Source organism: Dicentrarchus labrax, unplaced genomic scaffold (assembly GCF_905237075.1).
Source record: "Dicentrarchus labrax unplaced genomic scaffold, dlabrax2021, whole genome shotgun sequence".
Lineage (NCBI taxonomy): Eukaryota > Metazoa > Chordata > Actinopteri > Moronidae > Dicentrarchus > Dicentrarchus labrax.
The window spans coordinates 16067039-16088609 of NW_026136718.1; the positions used below are offsets into that span (position 1 = coordinate 16067039).

The 21571-nt window shown below is 40.9% G+C and overlaps 1 protein-coding gene across 2 annotated transcripts; it reads left to right on the forward strand.

Annotated features, from left to right (window-relative positions):
* The first annotated feature begins 852 nt into the window (after positions 1 to 852).
* On the forward strand, positions 853 to 16109 carry tnfaip8l1 (tumor necrosis factor, alpha-induced protein 8-like 1). 2 transcript variants are annotated; one of them, XM_051376648.1, is made up of 3 exons: positions 853 to 1239; positions 12218 to 12497; positions 13519 to 16109. In XM_051376648.1, exons 2-3 carry the CDS (start codon positions 12226 to 12228, stop codon positions 13805 to 13807), a joined length of 561 nt encoding a protein of 186 aa, XP_051232608.1. In that variant the 5' UTR covers positions 853 to 1239; positions 12218 to 12225; the 3' UTR covers positions 13808 to 16109. The 2 variants fall into 2 exon arrangements, with proteins under 2 accessions (XP_051232608.1, XP_051232609.1); XM_051376649.1 differs by lacking the exon at positions 853 to 1239 and adding an exon at positions 5212 to 5424.
* Positions 16110 to 21571: the final 5462 nt, after the last annotated feature.

The following is a 21571-nucleotide window of genomic DNA, read 5'->3' on the forward strand; positions in this document are numbered from 1 at the left end:
CTATTAGGCAGACTGGTTTTGACACACTTTTTGTTGCACCTTTCATACCCCCACCAATTTGAGTCCTCAGTGCACATGCAGAGTATTTCCCATATAAATCACATTAAACCACTAGAGGACGCTCCAGGTCAGTCTCACCACTGCAGGTGTCCTGTCGTTTTATTATGACAAAGAGTAACGTTAACATATAAATACTGACTTATATGATATTAGTTTATAGTTTATGGGGTAGTGTAACAATAACACTGTGTGACCTGAAGCTTATGTCAGTGTATAGTTTTTAATATCAATACTATACAACATTACCTCAGAGTTGAGATAACAATGCACGAAGGATATTTTGACCTCGGGAATTCCTGTCTCCTCATTACACAGATGTGGAAAAACTTCCTGCCCTCCTAAAAACATCCGCTGACAAAATCCCCCCCCCTCTCTCCCCTTTTGTTCTCACACCTAATTAAAATACTTTGCAGCTATGAAAAGTGAATTATGACATTTTGTTTTTTAATAAAATGAAATAAATGCTGACAATTGTGATGAAACAAGTGTTTTAATGTGACTTTAACACGCCAGTATATCATTTAGTCCATGACAGAAAAACTGCTCCCCACAGTTCCTGTTCATTGTTCCCTTAACACCATTTCCTCTGGGAAATTTCCAGCCTTGGGACTGGGACTGGATATGGATAATTACTGGAAACCCTAAATGGGGGCAGGGAATGTGCTGGCTGGTGAATGGTCTTTTATTTTCGGGCTGATTGGGTTGGTCCACTCCCCCTTGTTGGCTCCTCCATTGGCTCAAGCCAACATCAATCTGTTGATTTCCAGGTCCCCCTCCAAGTTTGAAACTTTTTTTTTTTACGAGGAAGAGGAGGAGGAGGAGGAGGAGGAGGAGGAATCGAGTTACAACCAACTCTTGTAACCGATCTCACAAGCAGCCGAGAGAAGAAAACACTCTTTCAATAATTTACACATCTGTGCCTGATACACGGCTACAGAACAAGAAGGAGCAGCGAGAGGAGGTTTTATTGTTGTTTTCTTTACAGCGGGAGGAGATCCAACAAAACAAGCGAACAAACAAAAAACATGCTGTGAACAGACTTTTTTTTTTCTCCCCCTCCTCTTTCCTGCGCTGCCAGGATGAAGACTTGAGAGATTTTTGTTTTTTTGTTCATATTAAGTTGTCACCTTGTTTTGAGCCTTGACCGCTGCCGTCCGTCCCCACCGAGGTGAACGAGAGGTGAGTCCATGTCGCTGGGAGCCGTTGGTCCTCAACGGTCGAGCCGTTGCTAATGAACCGTCACAGGTCTGATATCAGAGGCCTGTGGTCAAAAGTAAAGTCACTCCCGGGGGTTTTTATTATCAGGCCGTTAAATGTTCACTCTTTTTCACGGTCAAAGGACACAGACGGACTGTGTTTGAGCTCGGTCACTTGTCTTTCTTTGTCAGGCTGCGGTTTTAACACAAAGTGAGTTAGCGGAAGTAACGGTCAGTCATTTCCAGCACATCAGTTTAGGGACGTGATTCAAATATGGCAACTTTTTCTATTAAAGCTAGCAGCAGCAAGAAAATGGCTTCAGCTCATTATGTTAAACAGGGCTGTTGTAGACTATAATGGGTGATTATCTCAGTGGTGGGACTGATTATTGAGTTATTGGCTGAATGATTGCCGATTCATTAGCCGACAGTTTTGTTGGTTCAGCTATAAATAGGAACAGAGTGCTATTTAGAAACTATCATGCATGTTATTAGAGCACAAAATGAGGAACAGAGGCACATTCATAGCCCACAGTTAATGTGTGTTTTCAAAGAAGCCATCATGTTGATGATGAAGATGAGTGCTTATCAGGTTTATTAGCTCTTGACGAGTAATGAAAAAGTGTGGCTGGAAAATTTGATAATTTGCACCAATATCATCCAAAGTTAACAACATTTTAGACTTTTGTAGGACTTTGTTAGCTGAATTTCACAATAAACTACCAGAATACACATTGCTCTATTATAAATAGGTATTGTCCATGTTTAGTGGGAACTGGGTGAAAGATAAAACTGTAGAGCACCATACAGAGACCATCATGTGGCCAACTGAGACATTATTGTACAAGAACCTCATGTTTTACATTTAGACTAACCTTACAGAGCCTACATGATTTATTATCTCACAAGAAATTGAGGAAATGTGGAAGAATAGGGGGGAGAAAGAAAAAGATGCATTCATTCCTGCTGGTTTAAACGCCTAATAAGGCTCCCTGTAGTTCCAGCATAATCCCCAGCGTATCCAAAGCAAGACTAAAAGTGGTTAAGACATGTGTTTTGCAAACACTGATATGTTTTGTAACACATTGCTGTGTTTACATTGTAAAGATCTCTCCAAAACAAGGCTTGAGTGTGGATGAATGGCTTCACTGTGCAGCCAGGGCTCTGGCAGGTAGAAGCACACATTATCATGCACAGCCTCAACAGACATGTCAAATGAATTATGGCCTTGGATCAGGACTTGGAGTTGCCTCTCTGCTTGCATTAGCTGTATCACTGGTGAAATGAGTTGCCATTTTTGGACCTAGTGTGTTTTAGTTGCCTAGGCTTCCGCTGCGTCTTTGTTGTTGGTAGCAAGAGCTGACAACCGTTGAGCCGAGGCAGGGCCAAAAAACACTATCACACAATAACTGTTGGACTTGATTTAAGCATATACCATATATAAGCACATCAGCCAATGTATGTGAGGATTCAGGCTAAATACCCAGATAATGATTAGATGATTAATCTATTAGTAGTAGCTTGAGATAGAATATTAATCAGCAAGGATTTTGATTGTTGATTAATTGTTGATGTAATTATTCAAGCAAAAGCCTGATTCAGTCTCTTGGGTGTGATGATTTGCTGCTTTTCTCTGTTTAAATATAATTTTACTTTGTGTATCTTTGTTTTGGATTATTGATTCGACTATAGGCAATTTGAAGGTGTTTCTTTGGGCTCTTGGAAATTGTGATGGAGATTTTCTGGCTGAACTAGTCCTTCCCAACATTTTTGGCACGTGACCCCTTCAAAAGGAGCAAAGTCTTCATTGTAAACTGAATATCTTTGGGTTTGTGGACTGCTGGTTGGTTTTTATATATACAGATGAATTGGTTAAACAAGATGATAATCAATAATGAAAATAATCTTTAAGATAATAAAATTGGTGTCCATTGCCTTGGACAGTATAAAAATATCGTAAAATTGAAATACCGTACAATAGAAATACAATTAAAGTCTGTTTATTTTAGATTTCATCCATGACTGGTTTTAATGAGTATTTGCTTTTCATCATTAATCATAGCTTTGTGCGGCACAACAACTTTATTATTGTTTCAGCACAATGGGATTCTGCAAGACAAGAAATGATAATGTGCAATAATTGCCCAGCAGGATTAAGCAGATGCTGGTGAGCCTCATCTATGTATATTTCAGTGTAACTGTATCTGTGCACATCCCCTCCTCTGAGTGTGTTTTAGAATAGGACAATACAGTCACGTTGCCAGACATTCCCCATGCAGTGTTATTAAGGGCAGAGCTTGAAATTGCAGCAGTAATGCTAGAGACACTGTTGAGTCCTGCTGAGGAGGATCCATGGTAACTCGCAGACAAGACAAGAGAGGTGTTTGACCTGCTTTTACTAGGCTGCAAAGTTCAGCTGAGCACGCAGGTGGCCTCCAGTTTCCCTGGAAACCCGAAACACTCGGAGCAAGTGGCCTTGTCTGAAAGAGCAGAGCTGTATGACCTGCAAATATCATGGCATTGTTTGAAACAGAGAGAGTGAGGAATGGTGTTATATGCCAATAGACAGGACTCATTTGAGATCCCACTTGAGTCATCTGTTAGACACAGTCATGTCCTCTCATATTGGTCCCCCTCTGTTTTTACTGATCTCCATCCCTGCTGTTCATACAGCCAAGCACACTGGTATTTGCCACTTCATTGACATACTGAGTTAACAAATTACGCTCTCTGGGCTTGGAGGGAAGAAAATTAGTCATAATGTGTCCTGCTCTTATGGTGGCCTTAATTAAAATGTCATAGGCCCAGACATCAGTCATAGCTCAAGCACCAGTTAGCACCTTGAGTATGTCTTGCATTACTTGCAGCGCTGTTAAGGTTCTGATTATATTATAAATAATGTGTAATTAAAACTTGGACATGGCAGAGTGGCAAAGTGAAGTTAGGTGAGAGTGGGCTGGTCTTTTTTATGCTCTATTCATCTCTATTTTTTTCACAGATCAGCTCAGTTGTAACCATAAGACAATTACGCACTTATGAATTTTAATGCCAGAACAAATGTTGTCGGTGAGTGTTGTGTTGGCCTGGCCTTGGGCAGCGCAGCAGCTACTGTACTCCCAGCCTCATTATAGATTCGTAACACTGACTGATATTCCTAAATTGACGCTATCAGCTCACAGCCACTGTCTCTTACTGTATGCGCTGGTAGTCCACCCTTTATCCCGGTCCCACATCTCTGCCCCAACCTGTTGCACCGTAGCGCTCTCCTCTTAGCCTCGGGTCTATTTTAGTCCAAATCGGCAGGCTGAATTATTAATCCCCGAACCATTATATGCCGATGTGTTAATTATTAATTCTTCAGCGGGCACTGGCAGATCTGAGAAAACCGTTAAAAAAAGGGTAGGATGGGGCATGGTGTCTGAGGGGAAAGGCACTGATTGCCTCCTTTCTCAGCAGATCTGCACAAGTGATGACTGTGTGGGAAGATGAGAAAAGCGACAGCACAAAACCCTCAAACAAAGATCTACTTCATCCAACGCATATACGTTCACATATATCTGTTGCATCTGTTTTGGATGCAATTATGGCTCTCGTGTCAGTGCCGCTGAACTTAAATGAGCGTGTGTACAACGAGACCATTACGCAGACACATACGCCTGACCTATACAATTCATTTCCCAGCAGCGGCTCTCCTATTAGCAGTCAGCACCTCCTCTGTTATGCAATATCTCAAGAGAAGAGTGAGACAAACACTACAAAACTTGATGAAAGATGAAATTGCAGCGTTCACTTGTCCTGATATCCTGCTGTTGATTCCCTAACAGTGGAGTGGTTCCAGTAGTACAGCTCATTTGAGTGGTTACTTGTCCTCTCTGAACACAAAGCACGGATGTACCTTATATAACAACCAGGCTTGTCTATTGTTTCTCAAAGTGGAGACGGATTATATCATACAGCTGGGAGAGAATCTGTGGAGGAAGAAGTTTTCTGATTCAAGATTTTCCGATAAGAATTCATTCTAATGACATCCGTAATGCTTTCGGTCATGATCAAGAAGATTTTTTTTATCAAACTTTCTCTCGGGGGCTCCGCGGTTTTCTTGTGATTTTGTTTTTCTGGCAGCTTTGCAGTGTTGTGAGGCTTTTTATCCAGACTGGCTTTGGAAAAGGTAGGGTTGTGGTCTTGTAGACTCCCCCCTTTTCACACACGTTGGCTGTTTTTTATTTACCTTTTACTCGTGGGAGTTGTACCAAAAGGCAGCAAAGCAAATACAGTATGTTCAGAGTGTGTGTATACAGTGCAGCATCATCCAACAGCCATAAATACTACCTTTTATGAAGCTTATCATGTTGAGTTTTTGTTGGCACTGTGTCAGAGAGGTGTTTGTTTTTATTATGTTATTGGTAGTTGTATTGTATTAGAAAGTGTTTATATTTTTTTGTCCACCCCCACAAGTGGTGAATTTTAATGCAACCCGATACAACAGCACCACTAGTACTGGACGTTTCTTACGTTTTTTGAAGCAAAAGTGCCTGTTTCTGACCTTGTCGTATAAAACAAGACATTTGTAGATTTCACCTTTGACAATGGGAAATGGAAGCAGACATTTTTGACATTTTAGGGATAAAATGTTGAATTGATTAAGAAAAGCTTAATTGAATATTTGTTTTCTTAGTTTTCTATGGAACTGAACTCAATATCTTTGGGTTTTGGACTGTTAGTCAGACAAAACTAGCTATTTAAATATGTCCGCTTGGCTTCGGGGGATTGTGATGGACATTTTTAACTATTTTCTGACATCTTGTAGACCAAATAATTAAGCCATTAATTAAAGCAGAAATCAGCAGATTAAGCAATAATAAAATAATTGTTCGCTGCAGCCCTAAATGGATTCTGTTCACACTACTTATAGTATTTGTTTGGTTTCAACCTTTTGTAATACCTGGTATTTTGCATTTATTGAACAGTCGACAGCAGCAGGAGACAGCAGGAGAGAGGGGGTACACGGGGAGGACATATGGTAAAGGTCATCGGCCGGACTCAACTGTGGGGCTTCTGAATGTAATCTAATATGTTGAGTACGCGGTTGGAAAAAAAGGTTACTGTGAAATATCAGAGGTAATTACGGACACACATTATGCCGAGGGCAGATTATAGGGCTGTTTGTGTTGTGCGGTGCATGGCTCTGGTAAGATTTACGTCTGTTCAGACGTAAACTTGGAGAGCAGTAAATCTCCACAAACACAGAGCTGTCCTCAGTAATCGGCTCCATCCTATAGCAGTGAAGATTTTCCTCTGCTGATGGAGTCGTCTCCTTCAGGGTCACAGTGCCCCAATCCATGTGACTACTGATCCCTGAAGAATATGAAAGTAGTGACATTTTCTGCTGCCATCAACCAATCACTTGTTAGATGAAGTGCCATGGAAAGTTCTACAATCTCTGCCAAAGCCTTTTTAGCAACTTGTGGTGGCCAAGCACTGTTGAAAGACATTCTTTGTTGGTTTTCTCTTTATGCCGGCTGTTATCAGTATCCGCCAAGCTGTCTAGATTGGCAGCAGGTATTAGAGTGCTGATATTTTGGGTGCTGTGGCCTCTTCATTGGTTAGAGTGGGCGGAAGCTACAGGTGTATCCAATTTCTGGCTCTTTCTCACCTGTCACACCTCAGCTTTTAGTTTGACTGACAAGTGAGTACAGTCAATGCAGAGGCTGCATCCTGGATCATGCTCAATGCCCCCCTTTGGAAAACTAATGCCATGCTCACATCATGTTGGATTCACTCTGAATATGAGCAGCCAAAAGCCATAGTAACGTTCATGTCAAGTAACATATGTGGAATATGTAGTATGCAGCAGTTATCTCCTTTTTTGGTTTTATGAATTGGTAAGTGAGTCAGCACCGGTGACAAATACTGCAGTGAATTCACCAGTTTCAGATGTCACAAATAAAAGTAAATAGTGCTGATAAAATGAATTAAGTTCAACATAAATCTTAAGTTAAAGAGCCAAACATTCATTGTTTTCAGTTTCTCAAATGTCATTGTAATTTGCATACCTTTGGGTTTGGGACTGTTGGTTGGACAAAACAAGCAATCTGATTTAGTTTTTTCTTATAACTACTTACAATGAAGCAATGTCTTACTCAAGACTACTCAACTACAGTTTGTAGTTTTAGTATGATGACATGAGTTGAGCAAAGTCCCCTTTTCTTCTTGGGTTGTTTAAAAGATTCAGGATTAAAGGATTTCCAGTGTTTCACAATAACGAGACTGCAGCAATGTGGTCCTTTGAGCTAAATGCTAAAGTCAGCATGCTAACATGCTCACAATGACAATGTTTAATGAGCTGATTTTTAGCAGGTAATGTGTGTAATGTTTACCATGTTCACCATCCTAGTTTAGTGTGTTAGCATGCATTTTCTAATTAGCACTAAACACAAAGTACAGCTGAGGATGAGCTGAATTTTGACCGTGCTAATAGCTTTAATGTCTGTAAAGTTCATGGCAATCCATCCATTAGTTGTTGAGATATTTCAGTCTCAACTGATAACAGCAGTAATCATTAGTTGCAACCCTACAAAATTGGTAATCAGTGATCATTTTCATTATAATACAGTCAACTTCTAGACCCTCAAATAAGTTACAGAATACCTCAGAGATTTAGCAACAAGATGCAGAAGTAATTTTTAACAGCCCTTATTCACTGCATCAGTCTCAAAGGTCTCCACACGGCCAAACTGTGAAAACGCTAAATGAAAACGACAGCCAGTAGGAGTTGTCATCCCACTTATTCCCCTTTCCCCAAATGAATTGGGAAAAGCTTTTGGCTGAAGTGTCCCCAATGCAGACAGCTTTACCTGCCCTGAAACTCAAAGAGGCAAAGCAAATTAAACCCAGATAATAAAGGGCCTATAGAGCTTCATCTGACCCAGCTTCAATAATCCTCCAGGGACAAGAGGGGACAGTTGGGTTGCTTCTTCGTCATCACAGCTTCTTTTTACTTGGACCCCTCAGTCGGGCTGACAGGGCTGTTTACACCTGCAGGAGGGTGTGAGAGTCCCTCGGTACATTACCCAGGCTCCCTCACTGTCACAAGACATCCATCCAACACTGTGTGGGGTCGGGTTTCATTTCATGAGTCGTGTTTGCTCAGCTTTTGCCTTCATGTCTTTGTGAGTGAGAGCATGCTGGCTTGTTCTAAGCGAGTTGATGATTTTGTAGCTTGTCTAACTGCCGTAATTATGCCGAGGAGCTGTTGGCTGCCGCAATCTGTCTTTGTTTTTCATTTTCAGCTGCTCGACAAACCAGACCTATGAGTAATGTGTATGCATACGTGTGAACAGATGCAGATGTGTGATTTCTGAATGCAGTGATGCTGTGGCTTATACATTTTGCAACAACACTCTGCAGTTTTTGCTGCCATCATGTCTTGTTCTGCCTTAAATCGGTTAAAATGTTGCCTCTATAAATGCAGCTAGACGCTGTGTCAGGGTTGGCCAGGCTGTCCCTGGGCACCAGACGTCACAGGCCATTTAGATTTGGCACTAACTGCTCTCATGCTGCAAAGTCACCAAAAAAAAAAAGATTTCTTGATGATCGAAAACCTTTTGATCACTCAAGCACCTGTTTTTTTTTTTTTTTATATTCCCTTTGGTTTTCTCATCTCGGGGTAAGAGTCCCCGGGGTCTGTTCTGTCACTCCGCAGCTTTGAATGAAATCTCAGACAGACAATCCCAAGTTAAAGTATTTGTATTCATGGGTATGAAAGACAAACACTCCTCCCATACTCATTCTTCTCCCTCCTCCTCCTCCTCCTCTTTTTCTGTTGTTCATCGACAGGCTACACCAACTGACAGCTATGATGGCTCTGGTCCCTGACGAGAGTGGAATTTAATGAGCGCTATGAAATAACCCTCCAATCTGAGAAAGAGGTCGCTTTTCGTAATGTGGCCATTATCCATTCGCACTTCTCTAAACTCTTAAACGTCCATCAGCGAGGGTGGAGGGAGGAATAGAGGGGTGGTAAATCAAGACTTACTCTAAGTGTTTGCGATAAGCGATTGTCCTCTTGAGGCTAACCGATGTGATTAGAGGGTGACAGCAGGACTAAGTGATTGTTTCCAGTCGCCGCTCAAATGGAAATAAAGATCTCCCATTCTGTTTTTTTTATGTGTGTTGATTTTCAGTCAGATCATTAATGTCTTTCTCCCCGTTATCCGTTTCACACACATTGCATCAGAGCACGATTTTCTGTAACAAGTGCAGCATGGCAAGTTTAGAGTTACAATCGTGGTCGATGGGGATCTGCCAGTGATCCTTGATCAGCACAGCACGAGGCCCGATTAAACATTCCTGCACCTGCAAAGAGAGAGGGAGTATAACTAGATTCAGCATGAGACAGTATATAAATGACCTCTCATTCAACACCTACATTTCCCCGATGTTTCAGGATTGATGTATAACACAACTGCCCCCCGCCTGTCCGCCCTTTCTGTCTCCATCTCTCTGACTCTTGTCTTTGCTCTCGCTCTCCTCATGTGTCTCCTCCCTGGGAAGCATCCTGCTGACACTCTCTCCAAGGAGTCTTATTGATATTCTTGGAGAGGCATTGCAGAGGGAGGGAGAGAGAGAGAGAGAGAGAGAGAGGGAGAGAGAGAGGGAGGGAGGAATGAAAGTCATACACTGTAGCAGAAGACGCACTGCCTTCTAGTACCAACAACAGTAAAAATCACAAGTCACCCAGCAGGAATATGTCATCGCTCATTTTGTCTGCTGCACTAATAGAATCTCTCTCCCACTTTGGATTTTTATTATCGTCTAGCACATGGAAAGGCAATTTGCCAATCATGCAGATTTTCAGTTAAGCTTTTGGGTTACTTTCATGTGGAGGGATATTGCATGAAGATTATACCCCTATTGTGATGTGAATGGGACACTTTGCTCAAATATAATTATTTTGTTTTCACTGTGACAGTCACATTTTAAGGTACATTTACCATGTCAGTGACGGTGGAACGTATCAAGGAAATGAGATCTGACTGTTGAGACAGTTTTATGTTTAGTTTTCCCCCCTAGGTGATGAAGTGTTTTACTTATTTGTTTCTCCTAACTTCCTAAGATGCAATACAATGTGGCTAAACTATACTGGTTTTATACTAAAACGTGTTTGAGGAATACAGATTTGTCTGTAGAGCTGAAAAGATTAGTTCATTAACCGATTAGTCAATCGACAGAAAATCAATCCGCAACCATTTTGTCATTTATCCATTTGAGACATTTTAGAGGCAAAAATTTGAGTCTCTAATGTGAATATTTGTTGCTTTTCTCTGTTTTACATCATAGTAAACTGAATGTCCTTGTGTTTGAGCCGATGTCAGTTGTTTTTTTAATTAAAAAAGAAAACGAAAAAAGAAGCATGAATTGGATCAAGCATTCAATGACAGATTTTGATACCTGTTGCGATAAAACGCATGTTTGTACCAATACAAATGTGAGGTTCAGTAGTACCTCTCCTCATCTGATAAATCATAATACATATTCATGTAAATCTGGTGTTTTGTCCTGCATTGATTTAGTTCGCTCTCCTGATTCCTGTTTGTTTGCTTTGTTAAGTGTGTGTGTGTATATATATACTGTGTGTAGGTTCATGCTGCGTTCACAGACCTTACAGTATCATTTTACATAAACAAATGGGAAGAAATTGCATCTAAACTCTGTTGTAAAAGTGACTTAATGTATAGTTTTCATCTGTTGGATTCTGCAGACAGTATTGGTTCAAGTTCAACTGAGACAGTTACAGAAAATCTGAAACAATTTAGATTTTTGGGCTCTGGTAAATTATAACAGACAACACTTTATAATTAATATTAATGAAAATAAGTTAGTTGCAGCCCTACTTCAAGATCCACCAAATAAAGTTTAGGGAGTTAACAGAAAATTAATTACTTTTTAAGTTATTTTTGTATAATTGTGTAAGAACAGATTTTTGAAAATCAATGTCATATCAAAATTTAATTTTAAGTACAGTTTCACCCTCCCCTTCACTCTTCATTCATTTCATCCGTGTTGTTATTGGAGGGCAGTTGTGGAAATCCTTTTTTTTTTTTGCCGTTTACCCTCGTGTATTCATCCTTGCACACCTATGAAGGTCAGAGTGGGAGTGTACAGGAAAATTCATTTCATTTTTCAAAGACAGAATGTACAAACCTGAAGAAGTGACCCGCAGAACGCATTGAGACACAGCTACTGAAATGATGTGGCGTGCTGTGGGCCTGCCTCATTTGATAGGAGAGATGTGGGGGGGGTGAAAGCTGGTGGCCCCCCGTGACCCCCTCTATTTATGCGCCTCCATCATGGGTGCAGCCTTTCACTGAGTCACCCTGTTTTGGCACACAAACACACACTCAGAAACAGCATCATACATAAATCAAGCAACACGCGTGCATTGAATGAGATAGCGCAGTCTGCCTCCTGCCTCACTTTCACACATACACGCACACCTTGATCTCCGAATGCCTTCTGCAGATGAGACCCCCAGATTACATTGTCTGCTTTGCGTGGTCGTGCTGTAACTGACTTTGTTCTTGTAAGCATAATGACACATTCTTCTCTAACTACCTTGTAGGCTCTGAGCCAGAGGGTTGCTGGGACTAATTTGACAGCTGCCACGGCTCATTATCTGATAAAGGGGACAGTTCCTTGGCCCTGCAGTTTAAACAGTATTAGTGTAGATGTTATTTGCAATAACCTAACACATTGCAGGCTGTCAGCATGTTATGTTTGGCCCATTTATGGTTTCTCTCTGATAATTTCTAGTTTCATATCTGCCGTAAAAGACTCGGAAATAATCATGCTTTCAGTCATCATTTGAAAAAGGAAAGGAAGTATGTGCACATGCATAGCAATTTAGTATAACCAGTTTTACCCTTTTTTTTCTCTCTTTTGTCTGACTTATTTGAACTCAGACTTGACCATGGACTCCTTCAGCACCAAGAGCTTAGCCCTGCAGGCGCAGAAGAAGCTGATGAGCAAGATGGCCACCAAGAGCGTGGCCAACCTCTTCATCGACGACACCAGCAGCGAAGTGCTTGACGAGCTGTACCGCGTCACCAAGGAGTACACCCGTAACCGCAAAGAGTCCCAGAAGATCATCAAGAACTTGATCAAGATGGTGGTGAAGCTTGGAGTGCTCTACAGAAACAACCAGTTCAACACAGAGGAGCTGATCCTGGTGGAGAACTTCAGGTAGGCAGCAAGAGTCAATAAATAGTTCAACATTTTGGGAAATAGCAGTGTTCTCATGCATCCTGGAAAACCTGGAAATTTAGAGACTACTTTTAGAGACACCTGGAATTTGATTAAACCAACAAAGGATCCTGGAAATAATTTATTGTATTTTAGCTCCTCAATCACATCGCCTACGTAAACCTTTTGTTTCAAACTCACACATTGATAGGATAAGCTCTGTGGTATAACAATACAAAGCGGGTTTACCAGATGCAGAATAGAAAAACGCTCTCTTTTCATTTGGGCTCCCATGTTGATCAGTCTGGTTGAGTCAGTCAACCAGACACAAAGCACAAAAGACTTGCAGCGATCTTTTCAGTCTCTAAGCCCATGACAAATGCTGTAAATATGTACGTGCATACAGCCTGTTAATGATCAATTTGGTTGTTTTGGTTGTTAAATACATGCACAGTGATATACACACAACAAACACTTTCTACTTCAACACTTACTCACAAATACATAACGCTGCAGAGATCTCATCTAATTCTCCGAAGGAGAGCAAACGAGCGTATTTTCCATAAAATGTCAAACTGAAAAGCTTTTCCACATCCCACCATATATTTACATCTTGTTACATTGTGTATGAGAAGGTGACAACCCTTGAGAAACAAACAACAAGGAGCTGGTTCTGGTCGAGAGCTTCAAGTGGGGAGAACTGCAGTTTAAGTACATTTTGTGTGCTGATGGAAGCAAATTAAGTAAATTGACTTTTACATCAGTTTATATATTTTCCACTAAAATAGTAAAACTCAGCTTGGAGGCATTTGAAGCTGACATAAGTGCACAGTATGGAGAATGGTGATTATATTAGCATGGAGATGCATCGCTGCGAAGGACAATACTATAACTGATATAGGGAGGGGGGAAACTTTTCTCGAGGAAAATCACAAGACAGCAGTTTCTATTTTTACTTCCCTCTGTTGCTCCAGTCAGAATTAGAAACTGACAGCCTCTTCTCTCCCTCCTCGTCTCACAGGAAGAAAGTCCACACTCTGGCCATGACGGCGGTCAGTTTCCACCAGATTGAGTTCACCTTTGACCGCCGCGTCATGAGCGCCATTTTGAATGATTGCCGTGAGCTGCTGCACCAGGCCATCAAACGCCACCTGACAGCCAAGAGCCACTCGCGAGTCAACCACGTGTTCAATCACTTCGCCGACTGTGACTTCCTCGCGGCTCTCTACGGGCCCTCGGAGGTTTACCGCGCTCACCTGCAGAGGATCTGCAACGGGGTCAACAAGATGCTCGACGAGGGGAACCTCTGACCTCTGCTGGCCTCGTCATCAGGCGTTTTTACCTCCAGTCACCCCTCGTGTACCAACTTGCAGGATGTTTTTTTTTTTTTTCGAGGTGACGATCATGAACATTTTTATTTTTCATTTTGTGGCTTCGTGTTTGTGTGTCTTTCAGCCATTACTGTAACACTGAAATTATCTTGGCTAATTGGTCCAAAGTCTGTTTCTTTCCCAGCCTGACTTTTTTATTATTTCAGAGTAAACAAAACCCAGCAGATATTTTTTAAATGAATGTAAAACTTCATGCTCTTATCAGTATATTCAGAGGTAGGAGCCTTGACAACTGTGCCTTGAAAAAAAAAAAAAAAAACATATTTATCTTCTTTCCAAGGGCACTATGCTTGCTCTGTTACTTAATCAAAAAGACATGAATCCAGGCACAGGCCTTAAGTTATATCTCTGTAAGGAGCTTTTAATGGACGAAAATGGTTTTTGAGAGCACCGGGAGAGGAAAGAATTAGAATTTCTGTCTTTTCCAAATACCCAAGGACATAAAGAAGTGATATTTCTTTTTTGTTTGTTAATTTTTTTTTTTTATGTAGTATTGCACTCAATCCTAAACAAGCGCTGTACTGTACTTTCCCGCAATAATGAAACCATGTGAAGCGCGGCAGTTGAGTAATCCTGCTTAGCCTGCATCTTACAGCTCTCACCATCATGCACTGAAGTCCACTTTGTAGAGAGGCCAGGCTTTTGTTTGTAAGGCATCTATAAACCTAGTTATGCTTTTAACAGTCTGGTTTATAGCCACCACAACAAAGATGAAGTATTTGGGTCATAGGGGACCATAAACATGAAATAATTTGATTGCGCTGTGTATTGTTGATTGTCTCTGCACTGACTCAAATGTTTCACTGGCTGTACGCTCATCTGCTCAGACAAACTATGTTTGACTAGACTAACAATGTGGCACCTGGTGCAAAAGGTTGCTCTGCCGTTTTGTCAGAGGGGAATAAAGCACAGGCACGAGTTGAACTACTCGTCGTAATAGATGTTGGAGCCCAGGGTCAGCTGTGTTTCAGATTTATCAGTGTTGCCTCAGGTTTATCTAAAAAAAGAAAAAAAAAACACTAAACTCTGGTTTGAATTCTGACAGATCTGAACTAAAACGACTCCCCATGAGCAGTCAGATGAAAGGCAGGACTAAAACTGCAGCTTCGTTCTATGAAAGGGACCAGGCAGGGTATAGAGATTAGAGCAGAGACAAACGCAGTACCTGATTGTACTCTCCCTCTGCAATTATAGCTCCCCGCTCTGGGGTGGTGTAATGGCCTATAGCCTGCCTCTGTCGAGCAGCCACTCCATTTCACCACACAGCAGCCTCATGTAATGTGATGGAGATAACCATCTCTGTTTGTGTGATGCAAGTCCTTTAATGGAGTGAAAGATGTTGTTGTGTTTCTTCCTTATAAAGGAGCATATGAATAGTTACTACTATCCCTCTTGAACCTCACATAATAACTGTCCTGTTCTTTTTTGTCTATGTGTTTTTTCTATCACTGAGCCTGTCTGGGAGATTGTTTTGTGCCGCGGCCTCATTCTGTATTCTGCGTGTGAGCATGTGTGTGTGTGTGCCTGTGTTTGTGTGCGTACCTGTGAGAGAATTGGAAATTGAGCCGTGTAATAAGCGCTGTGCTTTTCCAGATAGGATTGCTGAAACTTTAACTTCATCCACAGCAGCTCTGCCAAAGAAAGGAAGACTGATGTTGCTCATAATGCAGTCTTTTTCCAGAGGAACATTTCAGAAAACAGTATGCACTTGATAATTATAACCCTGCTAATGGTGATAATGAAGACAGAGGTGGTGGCTGTTGTGGTTCCTTTTTTATTCACCTTTTTATTTCTTGGATGACTTCCCTCGATATATTCTCATTTGCTAGACCCATTTGACTCTTACTGCATCATTTTGGGAAGCTTTGAAGTAAATCCTTCTTCCTAAGTCCCCAAATACAGTTGACTTTAATTGTCTTTGGATGCCATTTTCTCCAATCCCTCCACATCTCAGGGTTAGTTTAAATCTCCCTCGGTTTAAAAATCCATGACATACTAAGTAGAAATCACCAGGAACCTCTTCAACAGCCCCACTTGTTTAACTAAAGGCCTTTTTAAATTAAGTGTACTTATCACATTGCATTTTTACTTTTGTGAATTGTGAACAGTTTTTATTTTCACTCATGTACATATGATTGTTTTTGTGTCTCTGTATTGTATCCAGACACAACAAATATAATACAATTTACTTTTTTAAAAGAATAAATTTCTTGTATTTTTATTTTTATTTTTTTTGTCCTCAATTGAGGAGAGTGTCTTCCCATTAGTGTGTTGGATGTTGGAATTTTCCGGGCAGATCAGGGGGTAATCGGACTATGTCTGACCTGGATTTATTCGGCCAAATCCCTTCCTCCTGCTCCCAGCATTGTTAGGGAGCCATGAAAGAAAACACAAACCCATCTTACTGACAAAATATTTAAGTTTTGGGTCATTTTTTTCCACTTCTTGCAGGCCCACGCCACAGTCAACAGTAGAACAGGAAATGAGTAAGATGGAAAGACTTCTTGCTTTTGTTTTGGGAAACTGAATCATTCGACATAGCTGCAGTTTAATTTCAAGTGTAGGATAAATAACACTGTGAATTCAGTTTAATAACTTTGGATTGATAATTTGGCTTGTAGCACGTCTGCACATCCTGCCTGCAGCCAACTTGAAAGGCTGCTGCAGTACCAAGTGACCAATTATAATCTAATGGTCATTACCTCAACATAAATTTTTTTTCTTCTTGTAAAATGCACCCTCGAGTTCGGACAGTTATTTTATGACTAAACTAAGACATGAGCACAGGTCAGTCTTATCTCATTGTCGTTCTCCATGTGCTTCTTCCTCTTCTCATTTGATGCAACTGTGATGTCAAATAAAGCAGAAACATCCTGACATCAACTTAAATGACTCATTTCAGCCCGTTTTCAATTGTAGGGCAGTTGTGTAAGAAGTAAAAGTGGAATAAAATAAGTGTTTGAGGGGGAAATAAAAGTTGAGGAGAATTATAGTTTGCTTATTTTTTTTTTTCTTCTTTTTTCAGTGTCTGTCTCGCTCAAACACTTTCAGAAAATTAAAATTTGAAATGACAGTCACGACATGATTATCAGTGGATGTGACTGAGGGGCTCTTAATACATTTTGGTGAAGCTAGCTTCCACTGGGGCATAATTATCATTTCTACATAATGAAGTGACTACAAAGGAGCTGTCCTGCATCCTAAGAAGGAGGGAGCTGAAAAAAAATTAAGCTTGCAGCGGACCCATTACTCTTTCCACTTGTGTTCACAGATGTGTTATAATTTGTGCCGCAGACTTCTGACCCGAACTAAACAAAAGTTGAGTTGAGCTATTGTACCATCATGCTCTTCTCTAGGATCAAACATGACAAAGGAACGATTCTCTTGCTCTGCTGTGCACACGTGAAACCCTGTTAGTAAGGACAAACCGAGCCGGATTATTATGGTCCATCCCTGCAAGGATACAGGCAGTTGGTTTTGGCATAACATTGCAAAGTCTGGCTGTCTGTCAATACGGGCGCAAACACCCTAATGTTTGAGTTCTGGGCGGTGCAACAAAACAAACCACAGGGCATTGTGTTCAAACAGCAGGCAATGCTCTGCACTCATACAACATCACACAGTCATATTTCTAGATTTTCTTTTGTCCCCGATGCCAGTGAAAATGCCTTTTAGGCCTAATGAGTGAAAAAGGACTGCAGTCAAAAGATGAGTGGCACTAAAGAAGAAAATGATTCAGTGGGTTCAATGATGATAGCTTTATTGTACTTTTCAAACCAAACCAGCAGACATACATCCTGTGTTTGTTGATTTATGCTGCAGCGTGAATGAGAAGCAGGTTTATATCCTCAGCAGCACATAAGTGAATTATTGTGTGAATATAACTGAGGTATGTAAAACAGTACGTGCAGTATGTAAAACATTTTGTCACATTTTGATTTAGTCACCACATTGTCTGGTTTTGTTCCTCATTTCAATGGAAATCTATGTGTTGAGGCTGACATCCCAATCTAACAGTTACGTCCATACTTTCTAAATCTTATTACAGTGTGTGGGGAGCATTAAAGGAGAATCCCCATTTTACAAAAGGCCTTTGCTGACCTTTCAAGCACGTCCAAATTTTTACTCAACACCAATCTCATGTAGGTTAGCTGGCAGAGCAGAGTGAGCGCTGCTTATTATTATGTATTACTTTGCTTTTGTAGTCCCTCCACATCGTTACTCATCCAGTATGCTTAAAGGTGCTCTCCCCTCTGGCGAGCACAGCTATGACAGTCAGCTTGGAAGTTAGGAGTCTTTCAAAACTCCTTTTTTTCCCCCCTGTCTTCCTCCCCTTTTCTCTGTCTCTCTTTTACTCTTTCTTGGTGTCCCCACGTCTCTCTCTCTTCCTTTCTCGCTGTAATCCTCAGAGAGCACCTGACTGACGTGTTGTTCAAGGATGAAAAGCACGGCGGAGGGGAATCCAAAAGCAAACAACACAAAAAATATACATGAGAGGATGGGAAAGACATTGCTACACACACACACACACACACACACACACACACACACACACACACACACACACACACATACATACACAGAGAAGCCCCGAGGATTATCACCAGCGCGACACTGGACACTTCAGGGAAGACAGCATCTGCTCACTTCCATATTTAATACCACAAAAAAGAACATTGTGTTCTCAGGAAACTTCTCATTTTCACTTTCAGTAGACACAGCCAAATACAGTGATGTGAGCAAATATAATCCTCTCCAAACTGCATATTTCTACTGTCCAGGTGGCTATAGAAAGTGCCCAGGTGCATTCACACTGTAACTAAAGCCATTTTCGCAGGACATTTTGACAGACATGAGGTCTTTGCCTTTCAAAGCACTGCTTTAACATCTATCTTTTCCACCTAGTTATGTAAGGTGTTCAGCGGCGTGCTCTCTGTTTCTGTGTCTGTCTCTGCTCGAAGAAATTCAACCAGGAAACTGTATCTGCAGTGGCAAAGTTCAGTGTCCCAGCACACACGCTCTGCTGCTTCTCGATGGGCAGTCAGCCTGTTACAGGACTCAAAACAAGCGAGGGAGCACTACAGGAATGAGTGGACAAGGTTATAAGGAGGCCATATGCTCTGTCTGTCTTCCCTCTACTCCCAACTGTTCCACAGATATTGAAAACTACATGATAGTGACAAAAAGGCCTCCTGTTTGAGAAAAAGAGGACACTGCAGCAAACTGAAAAGGAGAATTATCCCCTGCTATAGACCAGTTTCTGTGTATTTTAGTCATTCAATCACTCACACACGTATTCAACACATTAATATAATGGATGGAGTGAAGGCAGCCGGACTCGAGAGGCTGCGCAGCCTGACAGCAAATGGACACCAACTGTGACAGCTACTTATTATTCCACATTGACTGTAAATCGGCAATGATTGTGTGTTTCACTGCCATGTTATTTATGGACCTCACAAAGTGGGTGGCTGATTGAGAAAAAGACTTTTAAGAGACATGAATTCAAGGTCTGTAACGTAAATATGCAGCAAAAATAGAAACACATTCAGGGAAGTTTTTTTCTTTAAATGTAAATGTAATCAACCTTATTTCAACCAGTTGCCACCTAGAAATTGCCACCTTATTGGGACGTTATTTAAATAGGTCATCTTTAAGTTTTGTTTTTGTCTAGCTCCTTAGCATCCAAATGGTACAGATAATGAACGAGGAACATTTGTCACTGTGAAAACCAGGTATCTCTTCCCTTTCAACCTGTTGTGAGCTGAGAAAAACAACCTTGTTTTTAGCTTTGTGACAAGGCATTTCTTTAGCTAGTCCACTGGGAATTTTTAATGGGTATATTTAGCTTAAGAATCCATAAAGTAACACTTAAAGTCAGTTAAAGCTGCTAAAACGTTCACTATATCCTGACAGTAGAACATGAGACAGATAAACTGAAAAAATCTGGTTCCTTTGGCTCCTCCTAGTGCTCCTGATGGCATATACAAGAATCCATCGGGCATCAACGAAAACAACCAATCAGAGCCAAGAATGATAGTTTGATTGTTATAATGACCTGAGAATGAGTCTCTATCTTTCTCTGCTCTGATTGGTTGTTTTGGTTCAAGCACAGTGGATTCTTGCAAATTACTTTAGGAGCACTAGGAGGAGCCAGAAGAACCTGATTTATACTACAGTCCGGATACAGACACTTTTTATATAAGTTACATACTGCAGCTTTAATTTATGAAGTAATTGTGAACTAACATTCCTTAATTGATAATCTATAAAGTGTGTACTAATCACAAAAAGTCATAGTGACTTGATCACTTGTTAGTGGTGAGCAACAGGAATTCTGCATTAAACCAAGCATTAGTTAAGCATTAGTTAAGCATATGATTTATACCCTTATTATAAAGTCTAAATGTAATCCTTCAGTTTATCTAAAAAAGTAAAAATCACAAAATTTTGTGATACATGGTTTTCAAGAACCGCGACCTACATCATCTTCAACAATCAGGTTTGCACAAACGCTGAATAAACCAGACAATTCTGTTTAGTTTAGCTTTTATTTAGTCTTTATGTCTGTGTGTGTGTGTGTGTGTGTGTGTGTGTGTGTGTGTGTGTGTGTGTGTGTGTGTGTTATCTTTTATCATTCTGTTCAGCGATAAAATAATTACTTTTGTACGAGACAGTGCTCTTCAAATAAACTTGAGCTAAAGTGATTAACCATTATTTCAAAGTGAACCTCTCATTATGTAAAACCCAGACATGCAATAAATAGGCTGAACATTGTTATCGTTATCGTAGATATAACTATACATTCTGAGTTAAACCCTATAAATACAAAACCAACCCCATTATAGAAATAGACCTTGGTTGTGTGCAGCAGCATGTCGTGAGGAACAATCCTCTAAAGGATTAATGGTGGCTGCTCTATTACTTCCACACTTTTTTTTTATCATCCAGACTAGTGGTCATTACTGGCTGACAGCAGTCTGTCGACATGTAGGCAGGAATCTTCTTAGCCTGCAGATTACACCAAGCCTGTGTCTGTTTTCTCTCCCCACCATATACCTGTATAGTAGAACATGTCAGTAAATGAAGTCATATTTTAACAGGGCACTACCAGAGGAATAGATTGCTGTGCTGACTAACAGAATGACAGATGCTTTGAGTGTCTCACTGCTGAGTGACAGCAAACTGTCAGTGCTGTTGTGTGGCTGTACTGCCGTCTTTTCATTTCAGATGCTACCAGAGAGGGAGGGACCCATCCTTGCAGCCGCAGTTGAGTGAAAAGGCACCTAGGAGGCATCTTTGGGCTTGTCAGACACAAGAAATCTAATCCAGACAGCCAAGAATTGGAATTTGAATGAGAAACCCGAAAATAGCAGCTGTCTCTGCATAATTGGAACAAATGGAAGTTGGATATGCGGCAGAAAATAAAACAAGGAAACAACTGGGATGTAACGGGACACTATTTGCTGACAGTTACAATAATCTGGGGAGAGCCGTGCCAGAGGCAGGCTGTTGTTTGTAGCGTGGCAGCTTATAGTTTCTGTCAAACTGCTGCTGATCTCTGATCTTGTAGGTCGCAATTATATGCCCCCCTACTATTCCTCCTCCATCCCTTCCTGCTGCCATCCTCCCCTACTCCTTTAAACCCCCTCTGGTATCCTAAGCAGCATTTAATTGTGATGG

Excerpts from the sequence above, each read along its gene's own strand:
- tnfaip8l1 (XM_051376648.1), top strand. The coding sequence starts at position 12,226 with ATGGACTCCTTCAGCACCAAGAGCTTAGCCCTGCAGGCGCAGAAGAAG. Across the intron at positions 12,498-13,518 it reads ATCCTGGTGGAGAACTTCAG|GAAGAAAGTCCACACTCTGG; the intron begins GTAGGCAGCAAG and ends CTCGTCTCACAG.